General features: G+C 34.7%; 1 protein-coding gene across 2 annotated transcripts in view; it reads right to left on the reverse strand.

Moving 5' to 3' along the window:
* Window positions 1–253: 253 nt before the first annotated feature.
* The window catches only part of COPS2 (COP9 signalosome subunit 2), a 33,080-nt gene continuing 10,945 nt past the window's right edge, over window positions 254–22,388 (reverse strand). Inside the window, exons 2-13 of one of the 2 annotated variants that reach the window (XM_002717813.5) lie at window positions 19,539–19,652; window positions 18,165–18,242; window positions 15,549–15,674; window positions 13,603–13,713; window positions 13,397–13,474; window positions 11,109–11,283; window positions 10,530–10,708; window positions 9,044–9,096; window positions 5,580–5,677; window positions 4,488–4,570; window positions 3,236–3,294; window positions 254–2,321 (exon numbers count right to left, since the gene is read on the reverse strand). In XM_002717813.5, the coding sequence (XP_002717859.1) occupies window positions 2,177–2,321; window positions 3,236–3,294; window positions 4,488–4,570; window positions 5,580–5,677; window positions 9,044–9,096; window positions 10,530–10,708; window positions 11,109–11,283; window positions 13,397–13,474; window positions 13,603–13,713; window positions 15,549–15,674; window positions 18,165–18,242; window positions 19,539–19,652 (1,299 nt within the window). In that variant the 3' untranslated portion in view covers window positions 254–2,176. The remainder of the gene's footprint in view (window positions 2,322–3,235; window positions 3,295–4,487; window positions 4,571–5,579; window positions 5,678–9,043; window positions 9,097–10,529; window positions 10,709–11,108; window positions 11,284–13,396; window positions 13,475–13,602; window positions 13,714–15,548; window positions 15,675–18,164; window positions 18,243–19,538; window positions 19,653–22,388) is intronic. The other variant, XM_002717812.5, reaches the window with a different exon arrangement.

The following is a 22,388-nucleotide window of genomic DNA, read 5'->3' on the forward strand; positions in this document are numbered from 1 at the left end:
GGTGTAACTATGGATATTGTTATACACTGAGCTCAGGTTTCCAAAGAATATGAAGTACATACTTTCTCTCCAGAAACTGGAAAATGCATGATCACACCTAGTGAAGATCTCATCACAGGACAAATGGGACTATTAAGAGTTGCAGGGTAAGGGTTAAATCACATCATTCAAATTCTTTGAATTCTAATTCCACAAATTCAAAGTTAAGCAGATGTTTAGCTTCCCAAGGTTATCACATGCATACATATTTGAATACAGGCACAGAAACTTGTCATTTTTATTTGGGTAACAAAGGGTCTCCAAATTATATTGAAAAATAAATCCTAATTATCACTCCTGTAAAAAAAATTTAGCACACTTTTCACAAATGATTTATGTAAAAGAGAAGAAAATACACATAATTTTATAATATCTTAAACTTTTTTATTCCCTACCATAGACAGTAACTTTGTCTTTTGTTTCCTTTCAGTTTTCTACAATTTCCAACCTTTACCTGTATTTAATACTGCTTTAATCTGCTAAAGACATTAACTGATTGCTTTCCTAAATCTAAGGAGTATATAGTTTTAGTATAAATATATATCACATATTTTCGTAAAATTTGACAAAACCGAATAAGCATGCCTTGCTTTAAGTCCATGCTCCTTCCACTGTTTATAAAATCTGATTTAATGATCAAAAATTCTTGGTTGTCACTCTTCAGTTATAACAGTCTTCTTTCTGCACTGCCACTCACTTTTTACATAATAACAAGCAATAGAAAAACCAAAGAAATTATGTTAATCTTAGTTCTTCCTTCTGACACTATAAAATAATGTGACCTTTTTTTAAAAAATGAAACAAAATACATCCAAAACTCAATACATTCAAATGAGCTGAGTTCCTTTAAGGTAGTCACCTTTGGAAGGCCACAGTTCATTCTGTGAACTTCACTGCCACTGCTCAAAATACCTTTAAAACTCTTTTGGTATTGCTTTCAAAGACATTTGCATACACTCTGCATTACCTCAGATCTAATTTTTGGAAACTGCCAAATAATGCTAAAAACAATCAGCTTGCTAAAATATATTTTTTTCTTTTTTAAAACAATGCATACTCATAAAGTTAACAGTGTGCATGAGTTAACTTTGAATGCAATTATAAAAGAGCAAACCCAAGAGGTTTTGGGCAATGGTAAACTGCTGGCATCAGGAAATAACCTTCCAGCATGATCACTATGCAAGGTAACATTCATTTAGCTGTCTATGTTCTGGCATATTTGCTTAAAGTGACATTCTGAGAGTTAGAACTTATTCTTTTTAAAGGAATAGCATTCTTTAAAAAAAAAAAAAAGAATTTTATTCCTTTAAAGCATCACTGTCAAAGTAAATACTATGCAAGTGTTTTGTTAGAAAGTAGTTCTCCTTACTTTGTCAATAAAGACTACTTTTAAAAACTTGAAAGCAAATAACCACAACTTATTTGCCCCCAGGCTTTTTAAAATCATTAACTGAAGATAAAATAGTTTGAAATTTCTAAGGTACTAAGAAACAAAACAATCCCAAAAGTAATAAAAACACATCAAGAACCAAACTACAATTTCTGAGCTGCACTGTTTATTTTGCTGCTTGAAACCTAAGTGACAGTATGCCACTATAATTATGGGGTTTCATCTAAACCTTTACTACACTGCAGGTACAGAAATATACGGACACATTTTTGGAGAATTGACATTTTGCAAAATGCAGCAAACATTTTCATTTATACATGAGAAAAGGAAGTGTTCAAAAGGGTATGCGTTTCAAGTTATTGCAGGTTATTTGTGAGAGAATTTCTGCAGGTAAAACATGTTTAAATTTAACCAACAGTAGCGTGTCAGTATATTTAAAATCATGACAAAATCTTCTCTCTGGTCATGTTGCCCATGACAAATTACTATGATGTTGTATGTTTAGGGCAAGATGTCAATACAGCATAAATCCCATGGTATTTTGGTTTTCTTCTGGAGATTAAAGCTGTTTTTCTTGGGATAAATGCAGCAGCAAAACACAAACCAGTTGATCAAAAAAGCACTTCTGCCATACTCCAATAATTTTCAGGACACATCAACCGACAGTAGTTTTGCCATTCCCAGTTCTTTTAAGGTTTACATCTCTGCACTGTTGCCTCAAGGACGTCTGTCAAAGCTTGTTCTGTGTTATGCCAGTTTGCTGACTACAGCCTGGTTGAGAGAATTTAGTTGGTTGGTCCATTTGTCTAGTGCAGTATATCGTGCACCTCCCCTCTTCTGATGATCCAGTTCAAGGAGTTGGTTGACTTGATCAATTCGGCCATGAATAGTGCTGGAAATAAATAAATAACAGAAAGGTTGTCTACAGATCATTTTCATTAAGTGTAGTTACTGGATTAATGTTACATCAAATATTTATGGTCAATAAATGCAAAAGAAAAAAATCCTGGGGTGGGCATTGTGGAACAGTGGGTTAAGCTGCTGCTTGAGATGCCTGCAATCACATATCAGAGAGCTGGTTTGACTCCCAGCAACCCCACTGCTGATTCAGCTTCCTGCTAATGCCACTGGGAAGGCAGCAGATGATGGCCCAAGTACTTGGCTCTGGCCTGGCCCAACCCATCTGTTGAGGGTATTTGGGGGAATGAATCAGCGAATGGAAGATATCTCTCCCTCCCTCTCTGTCTCTCTGACTCTGTCACTTGCCTTTTTTTGCCTTTCAAAAAAAAAAAAAATATATTTTAAAAGACAAAACACTGCTATCTACATTGAGTGAGTTCAGATTCAAAATAATGTTATTGTCTTATTCAAACTCCAGACAGAAACAAGATTTCAGTCACCTTTCATCAGTTTCACTCAAAGAACCACTAAGCATAGACTCACCCTACCATCAAAGGCAAATATCATCTGTGATGCTTTAAATAATATACTCAGATGATTTAAAAATTGTTATCTACCAAATACCTTTAAAAATGCAGACAAAAATTGCTATCCATTAGATAATTCTTTCAACTATATAAATGACATATACTGAACAAGAAATCCCTCTGAAAAAACACCTAAAATTTTGCAGAGATCATGTGTTTAAAATGCTCATTCACTGATCAAAAACCATCAAAAGATCTTCTAACAGAAAATTGGAGTGTTTTCTATGAAAAATCAAGAATTGAACCACTAACTTTGTTAACATTATTTAAAATTCATGGTCCAAAACATTTTATGGTTAAAAAATAGCAAAGTACTTACTTATCCAATATGCACTGGACCAGCAAGCTCTCCACATCAGCTACATCTATGTTTAACTCCTAAGACAAAAGACTTATTATAATTCCACTAATCAGCATTTTAAAAGTTTTAATAATTTCATGTAACCATTCTAATTTTACATTCAATTCTATCACCTAAAGGAAAATTAGTGCAGAGAAGATTTTAAAACAAATTCCAATATCATTCTAAAATACCTCTGAGAACACAAGTCTGATAAAGATTTAATATTCTAACTTCTGAAGTATTTTCCTAACCATATTATTGTAGATAAGACTGAGGCTGAAGAAATATTTAAAATAAAATTTATTCAATCTCAATTTCTTTGTTACACTGTTAAGGCACTTTGGGATAACTCAATTTAGGCCAAGAAAATTGAAAAATCCACATCAAAAGTAAAGTCCTGGGAGGGAGGAAGGGAATCAAGTATGTATATAGTATATCTTCCTAGAATTCTATCTATGAAATAAATGTTCTCTTTATATTAATAACATTTAAAAAAGAAAACAAATTTCTACTGCTCTATTTGTTAAAAAATGTAATATTATAAAATGTTATCAAGTCTGCCATAGACAGGAGTGTCAATTGGTAAAGTCAACAACAGGAGTCACTGTGCACTTACTCCTCATGTAGGATCTCTGTCCTTAATGTGCTGTGTATTGAGATTTAATGCTATAATGAGTACTCAAACAATATATTTCACTTTGTGTTTCTATGGGGGTGCAAACTGTTGAAATCTTTACTTAATGTATACTAAACTGATCTTCTGTAAAAAAAAAAAAAAAAAAAAAAGAAATTATCAACTCCCAACTTGACTCTCACTGGGATTAAACATGACAATAGGTCTGATCTGATTTCATCATCATTTAAAAAAAATCATCTATTATTTTTCACTTTATGTTTCTGTGTGGGAGCAAACTGTTGAAATCCTTACTTAATGTATACTAAGCTGATCTTCTGTATATTAAGATAATCGAAAATGAATCTTGATGTGAATGGAAGGGGAGAGGGAGTGGGAAAGGGGAGGGTAGTGGGTGGGAGGGACGGTATGTGGGGGAAGCCATTGTAATCCATAAATCGTACTTTGGAAATTTATATTCATTAAATAAAAGTTAAAAAAAAAATGACAAAAAAAATGTTATCAAGTCAGGTTTACTTTTTTAAATGAAAGATAGGCAGACCGCATTTATAACTACAAATTAGAAAGATCATTATAATCCAAGAATATATGTACCTTAGAAATAAAAGGAATATGTATTCTTGTGTAAGGCTTAATTAATTTTATGAGCACTTGTGTTCTGATGTTTCGCAAAAGCTCTGAAAGAAAAGACAAAAATTAAAATATTTGTATTTAGTAGTTGGGTATCTATGAATTATTATGTACTTCTAAATCACAGTAATTATCTACAACATTTATTTTCTCAAAACACATCTTTCCGCTTTGCAAGATCATCTTTCTCTTTTGCAAGGAGTATTTAAATCTAAAAACACTGTGAGTCCACGGAGCATGATTAGACATTTCTCTCATTTCTTGTTCTTACCTCCCTCATTTTGCTTATGTTCAACTCTATTAAAGTAACTTCTTGCCTTCCCAATAATATCCCACTGACTACTTCCTTAATAGCTAGCATGTTTCAAGAAGCTGATTTATACTAGCCAAGTTCCTTGTTTTATGCTCTCAAAACCCACAGTGTTATATCTTATACAATGATTTTATACATTCTTGCAATTTCTTCACATACAATTGTCTTTTTAATTTTTTTTTAAACTAGATTAGAATTCATGGACAATGAGTCTGTATTTTCAATGTCTACAAAGTGCAGTACCATTCCAGGTTCATATAAGAACTTTTAAAATGTCTGTTGAATGAAAGAGAAAGGTAGGGAACTATAAATCCTGCTTTCTGAAGTATTCTTCAGATTTTCCTGACATACCTGGAATTTAAGTACTTGAATGAGTAGTTCCAAATGGCCATTTAAAAACCCTAAAAAAGCGCAGTTGTGAGAGAGAACACAAAGGAGTGATTTTTTTCCTTGGTAATTCAGCAAAACTTACCAAAAATCGTATTCCCTTCGTGGCATGAAACTATCCCAATGTTACATGATCTTTTTAGTAAATGATCTCAGCCTAACTGATGGCAGGAGAGTTTTCAAAGCTTTTGTTGTCACATAAAATCAGCTAGTGATTTCATTGAAACTGCTTAATCATTTTAAGGAGTCTCCTATTCCATGACAGCATTTCCGTACTTTGCAGTAAACTGCAGCTCTATTAAGCATTAGTTTGACAGTGGCAAAGAAACAGAATTCAGTTAGCATAAAGAATATACCTTCAATGTGTTCTCTTATGAAAGGATCATCCATTATGTTGCTGTGATTTGTTTTCAGAATCTTTTCAAATTCAGTGATGTCATTATTCTGATAGGCACTAATAAAAAAAATGTAAATTTTGTCAAACATGAAGAAGTCAATAAAATCAGATGACCCAAAAAGCTGTTTCTCAATTTTCATATGTAAAAATCTAAATTACATTATTGTTTTCTGTCATGGAAATTAGAATTAAATACACATACCCACAAATACACCATCTGTCAAAAAAAATACATTTCCTTTGTAATTTTTTGCTCTTTTAAAAGAAAGATTGAATAAATCTTCCTTCATGGTTATATACTATATTTTTATATAGACAATAAAATGTTTAACGAATATTCAATATTTTTAAATACTTGGTATTTTCAAATATTAAATATTTTAAAGTTAAATTTAAGCCTTTAAAAATTTATTTTAGAGAGACAAAGAGAAACAAAGAGAACTCCTATTCACTGGTTCTCTTTCCAAATGCTTGAATCAGGGCTAAAGCTAGGAGCCAGGAACTTAATCCACATTTCCCACATGGGTGGCAGGAGCCGAATTACTTGAGCCATCACTGCAGCTTCCCAGGGTCTGTCTTAGCAGGAAAATGGAGTCAGGAGTCAGAGTCAGGTACTGAAACCAGGAAGTGCTAGGTTAATCCCCCCAACCTGACTGTTCTTGATAGAAAAAACCAGGTTTCACGCACATTATTACATGGAGGAGTTAGGCTTTGTCTTTCAAGTATATCCTCTCTTGAAGGTTATTCACAAATGCAGCTTCTGAATTTTTAACTTCTAGAGAGCTATCAGGAACTGCCAAAACTTTTCAAAAAGAACATTTCATTCTCAAGTGTCACTGTCCTTAAAATTCCACTGAACAGAAACATCAGCAGCAGATAAATAGCACTAAATGGGCACACAAGGTAGAGAGTGATGGAATTCCTTGTTGCAGAAGGCCAAAGGTTGATTTATGTTCAAAATTATGTTCATAATTTCCCTGAGATATCTAATACCTACTCTTGAATGAATTCTGTAAGGCATTATGGGGATTTCTAAGGTGCTGAGAAGGAAGAAGCCAACCTTCTGGATATGGCACCACTGTCTGCTTTATAAGTAAAACATATCACAGCCATTCTGCACGCCCTCTGATGTGCTTCCATTTGTTGGGTCGCAATGTAACTTCATGTTAGGGGTAGGTGATTCAAGTGCTTCAACAGGAATTATTTTCCTCTAGTCTGCTGGCAACTGACTAGGAAGATAAAATTAGGAAGCATTACTTTCTAACCTACACAGAATACATTAGTGTAATATACTGTAGGAGGGCATATTCAAGTAATGAAAACATTTACAGATGTTTACATTTTATTTTATATTCACATATATACATATATACATTTTAATCATGAGACATTCTTCCATTTCTTAAGTGGGGTTTATTTTTTAAAAAATCTTATATAGAAGTGGACTACACCATGGGTCAACTTCTTTGGGTCAAAATTCATCATTAAAATAAACTTCTGAGTTCCAATATAAAGGCTTCACTGAGATTAGCAGTCAGATGTTAACAAATATATAAGAACAGTTAGGAATTTTTATAGGTCAGCAATTCAGATCTTCAACCCATTTAACAAATTTCATTTATATAAAATGTCAATGTCTAGGACAAAACTTTTCCTCAATATTTTAAAAAAAGCTTTAAAAGTTTAAACTGTTATACAGCAATTTAACATTATAAACCAAACATTTAAAAGGTATTTTGAAGTTATTCTCTAACCAAATTAACCTTAGCTAATATGGCCAAATGTAGATACAATAAACTGTTTGCAATAAAGATGGAGAAGTTACCTTTCATAACTAAAACTAACCTAATTCAACATACATATATTAAAATAGACTACAGTAGTAACTAAATAAACACAAATTTGATTTTTTTAATATGGCAATTTAGGTTTTTTTATCCCCCAAATATTCCTAGTCCCCCCTAAAAAAAACCCCTCAATTTTTTTTCCTACAGCTAAAATTAAGATTTCCTTAGAAAAAAAAATTTTAGCAACTTGTAAACCCACAGCCAATAAAAAGGAAGTAAATGAAAATATTGTACATAGGAATTCAATATTACAAAATAAGCTATTTTCTCCATTTATAATTTATATATATGATTAATGACAGTCTAATAGTATTTTTTAATTGATAAAATACTAGTAAGAAACATTTTATCATCTAAATTATCTAGATACCTACAAAAAAAGCCCCCCCAAATAACACCTTACCCTATGTCCCTAACTACATTTTTCCAGAAGTGTAAATTCAGCTGTAAAACTTAAAACAAAGGACTTAGAGAAACTTGGTAGGTTTATTATATTTTTCTACAAAGAAAGCTCCACAAAAGATTAGAGCTAGCTCCATTTCTTTTTGCTAGGAAGAGAAAAGAACAGAGAAAAGGTTCTGCTACTCAATATCTTTTACAAATAGGTGCCTTCTCTTTTGGTTTCACAATTTTGTTTAATATTAATTAATTCTGGCAAATTCATTAGCTGCTAATCATCATTATTCACATCTTTCTGCACAGAAATATTCAATAAATCTTTGGATTTCTTACATTATAATAACCTTTTGGCCTTCTCATCCTCTACCTCAGAAAATCACTTGGGGTAGACATTTTTTAAAATGGTATTTTGATCTTGTTGTTGAGAAAATAAATGAGTAAATATGTTTCTGCAGTCTTGTCTTACTGAAAATTCTTGACTTGCATTGGATCAATTCATAATTTCATTTTGGATTCAGGTAGACAGAGGCAACAAACATTGTAAAATAATGTTTTAAGAGACCCACAATCAGTTTTTCACTGAAAAACAGCAGGTACATATACATACATGCAAACACACACACACCCCAAACATACATAGATAATAAGAAAAAAACAAATAGTGGAAGCTTTATAAAATATTGTGACTAGCTAAAACAGCACAACAAATGACTTCAGAAGTTAAAAATTTGATCAACTGGTATGGATGTTTGACCTAGAAGTTAAGCTACTACTTAGGATGCCCAGATCCCATAGCGGGGTTCCTAAGTTTGATTTCTGGGTCTGTTTCCAATTCAAACTTCCTGCTAATGCACACCCTGTTAATTAACAAGTTAAGACTCAAGTATATAGGTCCCTGCTACCTCCATAAGAGACCTGCACTAAGTCACCAGCTTCGGAGTTTGGCCTGGCACAGCACTGGCTACTGTGGGCATAAGGAAATAAACCAGCAGATGGGAGAGTTCTGTCTCTTTATATTTCTATCTTTCAAATACAAAATAAATAAAAATATTTTATAAATCACATTTATATATTTCATGTGAAAACGCAAATGTCAAATATTAAGTGAATTCTGCAAAGTTCTTTCTTTCATGAATGTTCTAAGGAAATTTACCTTAACCAAAATATAGACTCTTACCTTACTAAATTTGTCATTGCTAGAATTTCTGGATCATTTTTATACGGCTTGGCCTAAATACAGTAAAAAAAAAAATTAGGTATGTGAACAAAGAAAGAAAAACATTTAATTCTACAAAAGAAAGCTAATAAGAGAAATTAACAATTTCTAAAAAATCATTGAATTAATTTATTTTTTAAGGAATAAAATTGCATACGTACAACTTTAGGAATACAGTTATTCTTCCTACCATACCTGCGCTCCCATTCTTCCTTCCAATATCCTCCCTCTCCCCTTCCCAGTACCATTCTCCATTAAGATTCATTTTCAATTAACTTTGTATACACAAGACCAATTCTATACTAAGTGTGTGCTAAGTAAAGATTTCAACAATTTGCACACACACACACACCCATAAAAACTGTTTGAGAACAGGTATCGCAGTTAGCTCTCATAATACAACTCACTGAGGACAGAGGTCCTACATGGGAAGTTAGTGCACAGTGACTCCTGTTGTTAATTTAACAATTAAAACCCTTATGTATGACATCAATGACCACCTGAGGCTCTTGATATGCGCTGGCTAGGCTATGGAAGCCTTTTGAATACACAAACTTCATCAGTATTTAGACAAGGCCATAAGCAAAGTGGAAGTTCTCTCCTCCCTTTAGAGAAAAGAACATCCTTCCTTGATGGCCACATCTTTCTGAGAAAAGAACATCCTTCCTTGATGGCCACATCTTTCTGCTGGGGTCTCACAGAGAGCCTTTGTGCAGAACATTTTTTGCCAGTGTCTTGGCTTTCCATGCCTGAAATGCTTTCATGGGCTTTTCAGACAGATCAGGAAGCTTTAAGGGTTGGTTCTGAGGTCAGAGTGTTATTTAACACAATTGTCATTCTATGAGTCTGCTGTGTGGACTGTTTCCCATGTTGGAACATTCTCTACCTTTTAATTCTATTATAATTACTCAACACTAGATCCTATTTATATGGTCACTTTAACACTTAAGATGACATTTTTATCATCCAGCTTAATGGGATTTAGGGTCCCGTAAGAAGTTTTTAACTGTGTCCTTAGAATTTAGGTTTTTTTTTAAAAAAAAAATTTTTTTGACAGGCAGAGTGAACAGTGAGAGAGAGAGAGAGACAGAGAAAGGACTTCCTTTGCCATTGGTTCACCCTCCAATGGCCGCCGTGGCCGGCGCGCTGCAGCCAGCTCATTGTGCTGATCCGAAGCCAGGAGCCAGGTGCTTTTCCTGGTCTCCCATGGGGTGCAGGGCCCAAGCACTTGGGCCATCCTCCACTGCACTCCTGGGCCATAGCAGAGAGCTGGCCTGGAAGAGGGCCAACCGGGACAGAATCCGGCGCCCCGACCGGGACTAGAACCCGGTGTGCTGGCGCCGCAAGGCGGAGGATTAGCCTAGTGAGCCGCAGCGCCGGCCCAGAAGTTAGTTCTTAGGAATGTATGCAGAACTACACAAGAATTTAAGAATTAAAGCACACATACCTCCTGTGAGTCAAATGGATTTATTCCCGATTTCATTAGCATGTTTGCTAGGACCAAATATTTTAAGCAAGTGGTTCGTCTTGGACTTCCTGATTCATCATAATTCTTAAAGGCTTCAAAAAAATCAGTGTGTGCCTTTTCAAATTCACCTTCTCTCAAGTGCATTTTACCACCACATTCTGTAAAGAATAAACCACAAGAAAACATTTTCAGTTCTGTAACAAATTTAATCACTTTATAAAGATCAAATAAAAAGTATTTCACTGGCTTTCAGTCTTTTAATTCTATATCTTTAATACTATTGGCTCCTGGGCATACATATTGAAGCACTAATCTTGAACGCACTGTTACAATTCAGAAACACAACTTCTGGTAAAGTAAATTTTCTATTAATATCTTTACTGCTATAAGTTTCACAGAGAGTTCAAGCTAATATCTTTCTAATGTGAGGTCACTTCACTGACTTCAATACTTGAGCCACTTAGTTTCAGTAAACAGAAACAGTAAAACATAGTCACTAAGTCACAAGCTTGACACCTGATCCAATATCACTGCCCACCCTCTCCAAACCACACTTGCCTCTGATGACTCCCATGATCAGTGGATGAGGGATGGCAGACTTGATGTGAAGTGACTGTTCATAGAGTGCTTTAAGTTTTTTGTTATTTTTCTGTGCTGTGTACATCTGAATTTCCAAAGCATATATTTCTAATAATTGTGTACCTTTTTTCAGGTCATCTTCTCCATCATCAGTCTAGGAAAGTAAACACTTAAGTTCAGTCAAGACAGAATTCAGAGACAATCTGGTAATTTTTACAAGTATTTGAGTTAGCTTGGGAACTGTACAATTATAATACTATTTCTCTGCAAAAACACACTACAAATTTTATTTGGGAATTGCAGCATGAAGAACACTACTTTTCATGACCACAAAGAAATCCATATATCCTTTCTACTTTTTGGTTACTGGAAGGTAAAAGTGGACAGAGGTTTTTTCATGTTTATGCCTTTTCTTGGAGATTTACTTATGGTATTTCCCAAATCTTCACAATTGCTTTAGATCACTTATTCAATCCAAAAGCACTTTCCTGAGTGCCTTCCACGTGTCAGGCAGTGGGTCTAATTTGGGGAAATATGAAGTTATTTCATAAGTTAAACCTCCTCATCTCAAAAACTGTCAATAGAAGATGGAACTGTCAATGGATAAATTATGATGATTCTAGTTGAAGTATGAACCATGTACCTAGGAGAGGGAAGAAAAAGGACTAATTCTCCTGGGGGATGCAAAAGGAATCAAAACGTGGTGACACAACAGCTCAGTTTTGAGGGATGACCAAACCCTCACAAAATAAGGGCCATGAAAACAGCATAGAGTCAACAGATATCCAGGAATATCAAATACTGATATACATTAAGCAAAAACTTGTTTACTGGGTCTTCCAACTTAAAATTCTGTTTATTTTTCATTAATAATGACCAGGGTAAAATATGTGATAAAAACAATCTTTATATCTTGATTATCATGAATCCCTGTCTAAACAATTTTATCAAATATTAAGAACTATACTGCTATTCACAATACAGATAACATTTTATGTTGCTAGGGTAACCAAGCAAAAGTTCTTCACAAGGTTTTTTCATATTCCTAATACACATACTGAAAGACACTATTTCATTCAGATATGGCCTCTTTACCATTTCCATTTGACATAGATCTGAACCCACAGTTACTTATGAATCAATTGATATTTTGTTAACAATATGTAGATAAATAATTCAAAATAACTGATCTGCTATTAAATGAAAATATCTGCAAGTAAATAGTTTAGAATAGCTTCTTAATCATTTTCTCTATCCACAGAAATTATATATTAAAGTAATAGTAAAAGGCATTGGAAAAGCTTAAAAATATTTAAAAATAGTATTTTTTCCATAAAATGTATACTAACATCAAATGACTTATTTGAACAAGACAAAACAAGGAATCATAAAAAGAGAATCCAAAGTTAAAAAGGCAGAGAGCTGTGCTGACTTGTCCATATGGCTTATTCAAATCTAAATTCAAAACTCAGTACCTCTGTCACTCCAGTCACATTTCAATGCATAACTAAAAGCAATGTTAGTGCTACCATACTGACAGCACAGATATATAATTATTTCAGTACTACTTGAAGTTCTTTTGGGCAGTGCTGCTATAGAGGCTTTATATATCATAAATTGAAATACAGAATATGTTTATTATGTATGTTTACAATTCACCTCTCCTATTTTTATAGAGCGCATAACTAAATATCAAGGTTTATTGATTTTTTATTTGAAAGGAATAGTGACACAGAAAGAGAGACAGATTTTTTTATCTACCTGCTTACTCCCCAGATTGACTGTTAACAGCCAGGTCTAGGCCTGGCTGGAGCTAGGAACCAGGAAATCCATCCTCATCTCTCTTATGAGTTGTAGGGGCCCAAATACTTGGGCCATCTTCTCTACCCTTCTAGGCAGATTAGCAGGAAGTTGGACTGAAAGTGGAGAAGGTGGCAGTACAATATGGTTGATAACTGTGTTACAAGTGGCCACTTCACCACTGTGCTCCAATGCCAGCCCCATCAAGGTTTATTCTTAGTAAGTATAATGACTAGACTGTTCATTGATATCTATACCTCATTCCACAAAAGATAAAGACTGAAATTAGGATTAAAGCAAGAAATGCAATCCTTAGAAAGAGTAGCATTTTTATAACTTATTTTCCAAATTTTATTCTGGGATAATGTTTGAGCAAGAATATCCTTAAACAGTATTTCAAACACAAATACTTCCTGTGTTTTTTATTATGAAGAAAGAAATATAAAGAAAAAATAAGGTAATGTTACCTGGCAGGATTGATGCAACTGGCGTAAAATTTTTTGAAGCTTTCCATATTCCTCTCGTTCTAAATATAATTTTCCAAGCTGTAAGAAAGCAAACTTATTAAAATCAAAACATTTCAACAAAAGAAGATGTTCAACTTTAGGAGAATTTGTTAAGAAAAACCACCCACTCTCCAGAAGAAAAACATGTAAGTAGTTGTAACTGTTACCTTTGTGTTTGTCTTAAACCACAGTCTATCATTCTTAGCATCTTTCAAAGCTTCCAGTGTTGTTTCATAGAATTCCTGCAGTAAATCCATCTGACATAAAAAATCAGAATTCTATAATTGTAAACAGCAAATTTGTACCTGTTAATAAAGTTTATTTGAGCAAACTAAAAGTGCATCTTTGAACTTTAACACACATAAGATACACTATCTGTATCTCACCAATTGTCTTGTATAGCCCCCATAACGAACAAAATTGAAACAAAATATAGATTGTAAGACACATGCCCAAATCTGTTTTCATATTTGTTTTATAAAATTCAGAAAACATTTTTTCACTGTATCTATACTACTATAAATTCTAGTGCTGCAATAGTATAGGTTTGTCCCTTCTAATCTAATAAACTCATACAGAAGTAAACAATGTGCTGTACTCTTACCAGTGTATGTATCACCCACTCAACCTTTATTTGCTAGCTGCTTTGTGGCAAACACCAAGCAAGTTGCTGAAGAAACAAGAATGAGCTCCTTCTCTGAAATTTGTTTTTATAAATAGACTAATCAATTAACTGAACAACACCGTTTTTAAGTCACTAATAAACCTTGAAGCTAGGTGGAGAAGTCCAGTCTAGTTTTAGCTGTCTCTAATCTAAGTATACATTTTTTCCCCAAGGTAATCCCTATTTGTTTTGCATCGTGATAAGCTTCCCTGTCCACCTTTCTTCCCACACTTCTGACTCTGCTTTTGACTATGATTCTCAAAATCTCTAGTCAACAGGATCAAGAAGTACAAGGACCATCAGAGAAGGAAGGATGAATACTTTCAGGAAGGGCTGCCTATTTACTCATGACTGCTGATGGAATACAGAGTAACTCGAGTACCATCCGCCCAAAAACTACTCTTACTTTCAAAGGAAAAAAGTTCATACATAATAGCACACTGAAGAAAACAATCTTCAAGTTTTAAAATCACTTAGTCATCTCCCCCAACATTTGAAATAACACTTATAAACAGCATTCAAAAAATGTTGTGATAACATTTGTTTGTTAAGACTCAGGGAACATTTTCCCACTTCAGAAAATCCCATAATATATAACTTAATTCTGGAATTAGTGCCACTAAGTGTTTTAACATTCTAACAAACCATGTAAATTTGCTTCCCTCTATTCCCATTACATACATTTTAAATTCAAAATATTGAGACAACTATCTCAAGAAATAAAAATGTAGTACAAGAGACAGGAAATGAAAGGCTAGTCCTGAGATGAATATTTTTTACTATGAATATAAACGTGTCAAATGTTCTGAGAAAAGCTAAATGATATATGGAATACATCTTGTGCTCAAATACCATAGGGTAAGAAAGCTAAAACTTAGGGCTATGTCACTTAAAAGAATATGCACAAATGATCTAATTCAACCAAAATCTAGACTAATGAAAGCACTATCACTCCTGATGTTCCTTTTAGTTTTTTTCATCAGCAGACCTTCCTTTCATCCACTTATTTATTGAGGACATACTGAGTAATGCTAAGCACTGATGTAAGCATAGGCTCTTCTCAAAGATTTTAACCCAATGAAATCTACACAAATAACCTATGATTCGATGTGAAGTATTTAACACCTCCAAATGGCTAGCTGAAGTGGTGATGCAGTTTATTAGAAGGAACTGTGATAGTAACTGTATGGAGTCTAATACTCGTAAGTCTGCAAAAGCTATTTATTTTAAAATATGAAGATATTATTTAGAGAGATTAAGTTGGAATTATTACCTTTTAATATTATACAATGAATTCTATAATCACAGAAACTATGTGTTATTTTTAAAGCATTCTAGCAACTTAGCATAACTGACTAAAGAGAACCTTTAGGCTTTTTCTTCTTTAAGGAACAAAGCTTGCTATTACAATCACATTGACAGTACCATGAAGAAAAAATTGAGCCTAACCTGTTTAGAAGTGGAGATATAATCAAGAATAGAATTAATGGATTTTTCAGAATAGTTTCTTGTGACTGCACTCCGAATATAGGTCAATAGTTGTTTATATCTATTCATCATTTCTGGAAAGTTTGTCTGTGAGGGAAGAAAAAAAATTATAATTAGATAAAGTTTATATGCTAAAATATGTACACATAAGATTATAGTACAAATTACTATATAACTGAAATATAGTTCATACAGTTCATAATATAGCTTTATGAAAGAGGAATATATAGTATTCCTACACTATACTATTATTATATACACATTCTACATTTTATCTTAAGTTTGAAATGACTATATTACTCCTACATAAACCAAATTTTGTGGAGACTATGAAACAAGTACAACAAATTTTCCAAATTTCACATTGTTCCTCATTTAACAAAACATTTATGTAAATGGTAAAAACTACTAAAACTCATAGACTGAGAGTTATAAAGACCAACTTTTCCAATGTCTTAGACCCCAGCTACTATCCCCCGAGATTCATCCCTTCATTAGGAAGCTCTCTTAGAATTACATGTCTTCTTTCTCCCTACCACTGGATGGCTCTGCATAAAAATGTGAAATGAAGAAATCTCTTCAAGCCCCAAGACTCAATTCAAGAAAAGTCCTTGAAAAGAAGTAGGTGGGGAAAACGGACAGAACCATCGGAAAAACTTTGGCATACTCATCGTGTTTCTATTTTTGTCTCTAAATTACACAGTTTTCCTGTATGGGTAAATAATAGGTTAACAGCCTATAAATGAGCTGCCAAAACTCAAGTTCTAGAATACATCTTATAGAAAAAGGGAAATCAGAAAAATATGACTGTCCCAACTCTTCAGATTTTTATCTTGGTACAGAGAAAGGATTTTAGCAAAAAGTTAGTTCTGAATTTATCTCCTTATTCTATAAGTTTAAAGCTAATTTTTCAAAAATTATGCTGCAGCAATTAAAGACTGAAGGAAGACTGAATAAATTGGCTTTAGTTGCAGTGGTGAACAAACAGAGCAGTTGATAATGAACTCTTCAAATGTTTTACCATCTAAAGCAACTACATGGTAATATAATGAATCCAACTAAAAAAGGGGCATGACTGTTTCAGTGTAAAGAAATTGAGTACTGCGACTAGTGCTGTGGCATAGTGGGTGGAGCTGTTGTCTGCAGTGCAGGCATCCCATATGGGCGCCAGTTCAAGACCCAGCTGGTTCACTTCTGATCCAGCTCTCTGTTATAGCTTGGAAAAACAGTGGAAGATGGCCCAAGTCCCTGGGCTCTTGCACCCGCCTGGGAGACCTGGAGGAAGCTCCTGGTTCCTGACTTCAGATGGGTTCAGCTCTGGCCATTGAATCCATTTGGGGAATGAACCAGCAGGTAGAATGCCTCTCTGTCTCTACCTTTCTCTGTAACTCTGTCTTTCAAATGAATAGAATAAATCTTGGGGGAAAAAAAAAGAAATTGAATATTGCCTTGTAATATTCATGCAAATTCCAGTTAATTTGTGAGTTCATTCAACAAAATATTTGAAGTCTTCTAAAGTCTAGCCACTACAATAGGTGCTAGGAATATAACAAAGGAATAAAACAAAGTCTTGTTGTCATGGAGCTTGCAGCTTATTGCAGGAGTGGCGATAGCAGTTGATGTGAAGCAAGCAATAAATAATAGATCATGTAGTAATGTGCACAGAAGGAAAAAGCACAATAATATGAAATTAAACGATGATGGGAAGGATGTTATTTTATATCAGGTGGTCAGGAGAAGATCATCCTGATATTTGGTCTCAGTTGAGCAGAGACCAGAATTAAAATAGCATTTGAGGCAGAGGAAACAGCAAGTAAAAGCCTTCACACAGGGACGTACTTGTGATGACTGGAGGGGCGGCAAGGAGGTTAGTAAGGGAACAATTAGGAAACAGACCAGAAAGGTAGCAAAGGGTGAGCTCGTACAGACACTTTTAGGCCATGGTAAAGATTCTGGGTTTTACTGAGGGGAGTGAAGGACCACTAGAAGATCTGGAGTAAAGGAATGACATAATCTGACTTAAATTTGCAAATGACTACTGTGTTATGAGTTGAGAACAGACTACAGCAGGGCAAGGATGAAGGAGACCAATTAAGAGGCTACTGCAATCATCCAGGTGAGAGGTGATGCTGGCTTGAACCACAGCAGCAGAGTTAGAAACATTAAGTAGCAATTGGATACTGGATATATTCTGAAGATATAAAAAGCCACCTGGATTTGTCAATGGGTTATTCATCAAGTGAGAGACAGAGTTAAGTACTAAAGTAAAATCTTTGTAATAAATTGAATTTATAAACTCCAAAATAAACACTAGTCATTTGTGGAAAAGGCACTCTATAAATAAGGCAGCTAAATAGTGTTCATTTATATCCAAAGGGTAAGTTTTCTGAAACAGAAAACTTTTATATCTTAAGGAGAATATTCTTACTGAGTAGTAATACCGTAGTCGTAACTGCAAATCAGATTGAATACAGAAACAAAGCAATAGAAAATAAGAAGATACAAATGCATTTTGTTACAATGTTTTTACTTATAGAATTTATTTATTAGTTGAATTCCCCTCAAAACAAATCTTACCAACTTGAAGTTAATCTTAATCATCTGTTTCAGTGCTTTAAATCCCCATTCGCCTTTTTCGCCTTCAAGTTCCAAAACCTAAAAAAGGGAATACATTTTTAGTCTAAACACCTAACACATTATTTATTTATTTTTTAAAAATATTTTATTTACTTATTTAATGAGAGGCAGAGTTACAGAGAGAGGGAGAGATAGAGAAAAAGGTGTTCCATCCACTGGCTCAACCCCAAAATGGCCATAACAGCCAGAGCTGGGTTGATCTGAAGCCAGGAGCCAGGAGCTTCTTCCAGGTCTTTCCCACGTGGGTGCAGGGGCCCAAGGACTTGGGCCATCTTCTACTGCTTTCCCAGGCCACAGCAGAGAGCTGCATGGGAAAAGGAGCAGCCAGGACCTAAACCAGCACCCAAATGGGATGCTGGTGCCACAGGTGGAGGCTTAGCTCATTACACCAGAGTGCCAGTCCCAATGCATTATTCTTAAATTGCATTAAATGTGTAGTTTCAAAGTAATTTTACCTCATATTCATGAAAAAAATTTCCCCAAGAATTCTATCCTTTTTCAGTGTCATTTTTAAAAGACTTTAAAAGAAATAAGTCTTATGATGCTTACTTAGTGAGCTTATTTTGAAGTTCCTTCATCAAAAATTACCTCTTGGGGCCAGCGCTGTGGCATAGTGGGTAAAGTCGCCACCTGCAGTGTGGGCATCCCACATGGGCATTGGTTCATGTCCTGCTGCTCCACTTCTGATCCAGCTCTTTGCTATGGCCTGGGAAGATGGCCCAAGTGCTTGGGCCCCTGTACCCATGTGGGAGACCCAGCAGAAGCTCCTGGCTCCTGGCTTCAGATCACTGCAGCTCTGGCTGTTGCGGCCATCTGGGGAGTGAACTAGCAGATGGAAGACCTCTCTCTGTGTCTCCCTGTGACTCTGCGTTTCAAATAAATAAATAAATATTTAAAACACAAATTACTTCTTGATTATATAGTCACAGAAATACTTTCTCCTCCTGAATAAACTCTGCTAAGCATAACCCAATAGTGTATTAGTAAGTCAAGAAATCAAGCTATTTATAATAATGTAACCATACCCATGTGATTGGTACCAAAAGGAACAAGACTGTAGTGATAATCCCTAGTGATTATCATTTGGTTTCCCCTGCCAGAATCATACTAGCTTTTCAAGACAATGGTCCTGCTCCACAGATAGCTTGACTGGATATTTGCTTGTGCTTCTTAATACAAACTTACCTTATGGGGTTATCACTAAGTATTCAAAACACATTTCTGAGACAAAATCACTTGGGACTTAATTTGATCTAAAATATGATTAAGAAAAAATAAAATTTAAAATACAATCAGTTGGGAAAAAATAGAAACCTTTTGGAAACTGCTTAATGCTGCTTTTGGGTCATCTTCTTTTAATGCTTTAGAATTATAGTACTGATTTTCCAAATCCACATTTGGCTCAGAATTACTATCTTCAGAGTATTCCTGTATGTTGGAAAGAAAGAGACATTAGATGGAAAAAAAGAAACCTATATTATAAAAAATGAAAATTATCCATTTATATAAAACAACTTGGTATAATAAGCAAAATGCCACTGATGCTTAACCATTATTTTATTTTTTAAAAAGATCTACTTATTTATTTGAATAGCAGAGTTATAGATAGAAGGAGAGAAGAGAGTGAGAGAGCTCTTTCATTCACTTGTTCACTTCCCAAATGACCGCCAACAATCTGACTGGGTCAGGCCAAAGCCAGGAGCTTCTTCCAGGTCTCCACATGGGTATAGGGGCCCAAGGACTTGGGCCATCTTCTGCTGCTTTCCTAGGCATATTAGCAGGGAGCGAGATTCGAAGTGGAACAGCTGAGACTCGAACTGGCACCCATATGGAATGCTGGCCTGCGCCACAGCACTGGCCCCTTAATCATTATTTTAAAATGGAGGGTGGGAAGAACAAAATATGTATAGTATAATAGAATAATTTTCTTTGAGATCAAAATTACAATTTCTCTATTTCAGATTGAAACCTGAATGAACACAAAAGCTGAGGGGTTAATTTTGTGGTATAGCAGGTAAGGCTTGTGATGCCAACATCCCATATGAGTGCTGGTTTTTGTCCCAGTTGCTCTACTTCCGATCCATCTCTGTGCTAATAACCTGGGAAAAGCAGTGGAGGATGGCCCAAGTGTTTAGGCCTCTGCCACCCCTGTGGGAGACCTGGATGAAGTTCAGCCTGGCCCAGCACTGGCCACTGTGGTCATCCGTGGAGTGAACCAGTGGATAGAAGATCTCTCTCTTTCTCTGTTTCTCCCTCTCTGTAGCTCTGACTTTCAAAATAAATAACTCTTAAACAAAACAAACAAACAAAAAAAACCCAAAAGCAGAATGCAAAGAGCTATTGTTGGCTAATGACCCCCAATTCTACAGTAGTTAAATCTCTGCTGGAGAAAAATCTAGGATAGATATGCTCTAATTAGTTATCTTTCTGTAATATACCCTTTTACCCTCTTAAGCCTAAATATCATTTATATTTACATCATCTAACTAGTGAGAGTGGTAATTCACATATGGCAGAGCAGTCTAATGCTAAGTATAATTATATGCTAATAATACGTGTCATATGTGCATTCAACATTAGAACAGCTGTTAATGTAACTGAACTTTGTAACAAATCAAAGTAAAACAAATGAATTTATAGAATTTTAAATTCAATTCTTAGTGAAAAAAAAGAAGGCATAAAGGACAAGTGCAATAAAACAACTATTTTGTGAGCAGTATAAATAAGTTCTAAATAGTTTCAAGATACTCAAAACAATAATGGGAATTACACAACACACATGAACTGGTATAATGAAAATTATTATTTTAGGAAGCCATAAGAAACAGATTATTTTCACCTCAGCTAAAAGTTCATTGCAAAGGCATAAGTTTATGTTAAGTTAAGAACAGTATGTGGAAATAAACACAAAAAGATGAAAGCAGTATTAGAGTTATTTCCAAATTTAACCAGTTAATAAACTGCTGTATAAAAAATGGAAAATTCTGTAAAGTCTTATAAAAGCAGAGAGAAGTGAAGAATGGTATACTGAGTGTGATAAGCGTTTAGAAGACTAAAAATATATTGACACAAGATGAATTTTTCAATAATCAAAATAATAGCTTGGTAATGTGCGCCCTCTGGAGGATAATTATTTCCTTGCATAAGGACATGAATGACATGTTTTAAGACCGAGAATTCAGCTATTTTTAATATATGAAAATCCCCTGTGCTACTTCTGTTAAGGACAAGATCAAAACTAGGTAGTAAGTAAATTTCATAAAGACTCATTCATTTCTTAACCCATATAATTTAGTTGACTCCAATGAAAATGATCAAACTAAAAAAGCAATTAATAAAAAATAAATAAGGGGCCAGAGCTGTGGTATAGCAGGTAAAGCCACTGCCTGCAGTGCTGGCATCCCATATGGGCACCAGTTTGATTCCTGGCTGTTCCACTTCCAATCTAGCTCTCTGCTATGGCCTGGGAAAGCAGTAGAAGATGGCCCAAGTCCTTGGGCCCCTACACGCATGTAGGAGACCCAGAAGAAGCTCCTGGCTTTGGATTAGTCCAGCTCCGGCCATTGTGGCCATTTGGAGAGTAAACCAGCAGATGGAAGACCTCTCTCTCTCTGCCTCTCTGTAACTCTGACTTTCAAATAAAAATAAGTCTAGATAAATAAATAAGCAAGCACTTCAACTCTATACTTAATAATACTGTGATGTCATCGCTGGGGCTTGACAGATAAATGAGAGAGTTTACTTAATAAAATGGGAGAAGGTAAAGTGAACACCACATTCAAAAATAGCATAAGCAATGGAGGCAATTGAAGAACTAAAAGCAGTCATATTGTTGGAACATAAAAAACCTTAATGAACTACCTTCAAAAATAATTCTCAAATGCATCCAACTTTCTCCTTCTTCCCGAGTTTTGTGTAGAGCCACTTTAACCTCTCCACAAACTATAACATTCTTCCTGTTCTCTTTTGTAACCTTTAAGTTTCAATCTTCTCATGGTAAACAGAGAACAATTTTCATAAAATATAAAATATCTCATTTCTACCCTCAAAAATGGCTTCCCATCGCTCTTACAATCAAGCTCAACCATATCTTCTTTGAAGCCTGCTCTCATTCATTTTGCTGCAACCACCTTGGCCTGAACTCACAAGTGGCTATACTCTTCC

Source organism: Oryctolagus cuniculus, chromosome 12 (genome assembly GCF_964237555.1).
Source record: "Oryctolagus cuniculus chromosome 12, mOryCun1.1, whole genome shotgun sequence".
NCBI lineage: Eukaryota > Metazoa > Chordata > Mammalia > Lagomorpha > Leporidae > Oryctolagus > Oryctolagus cuniculus.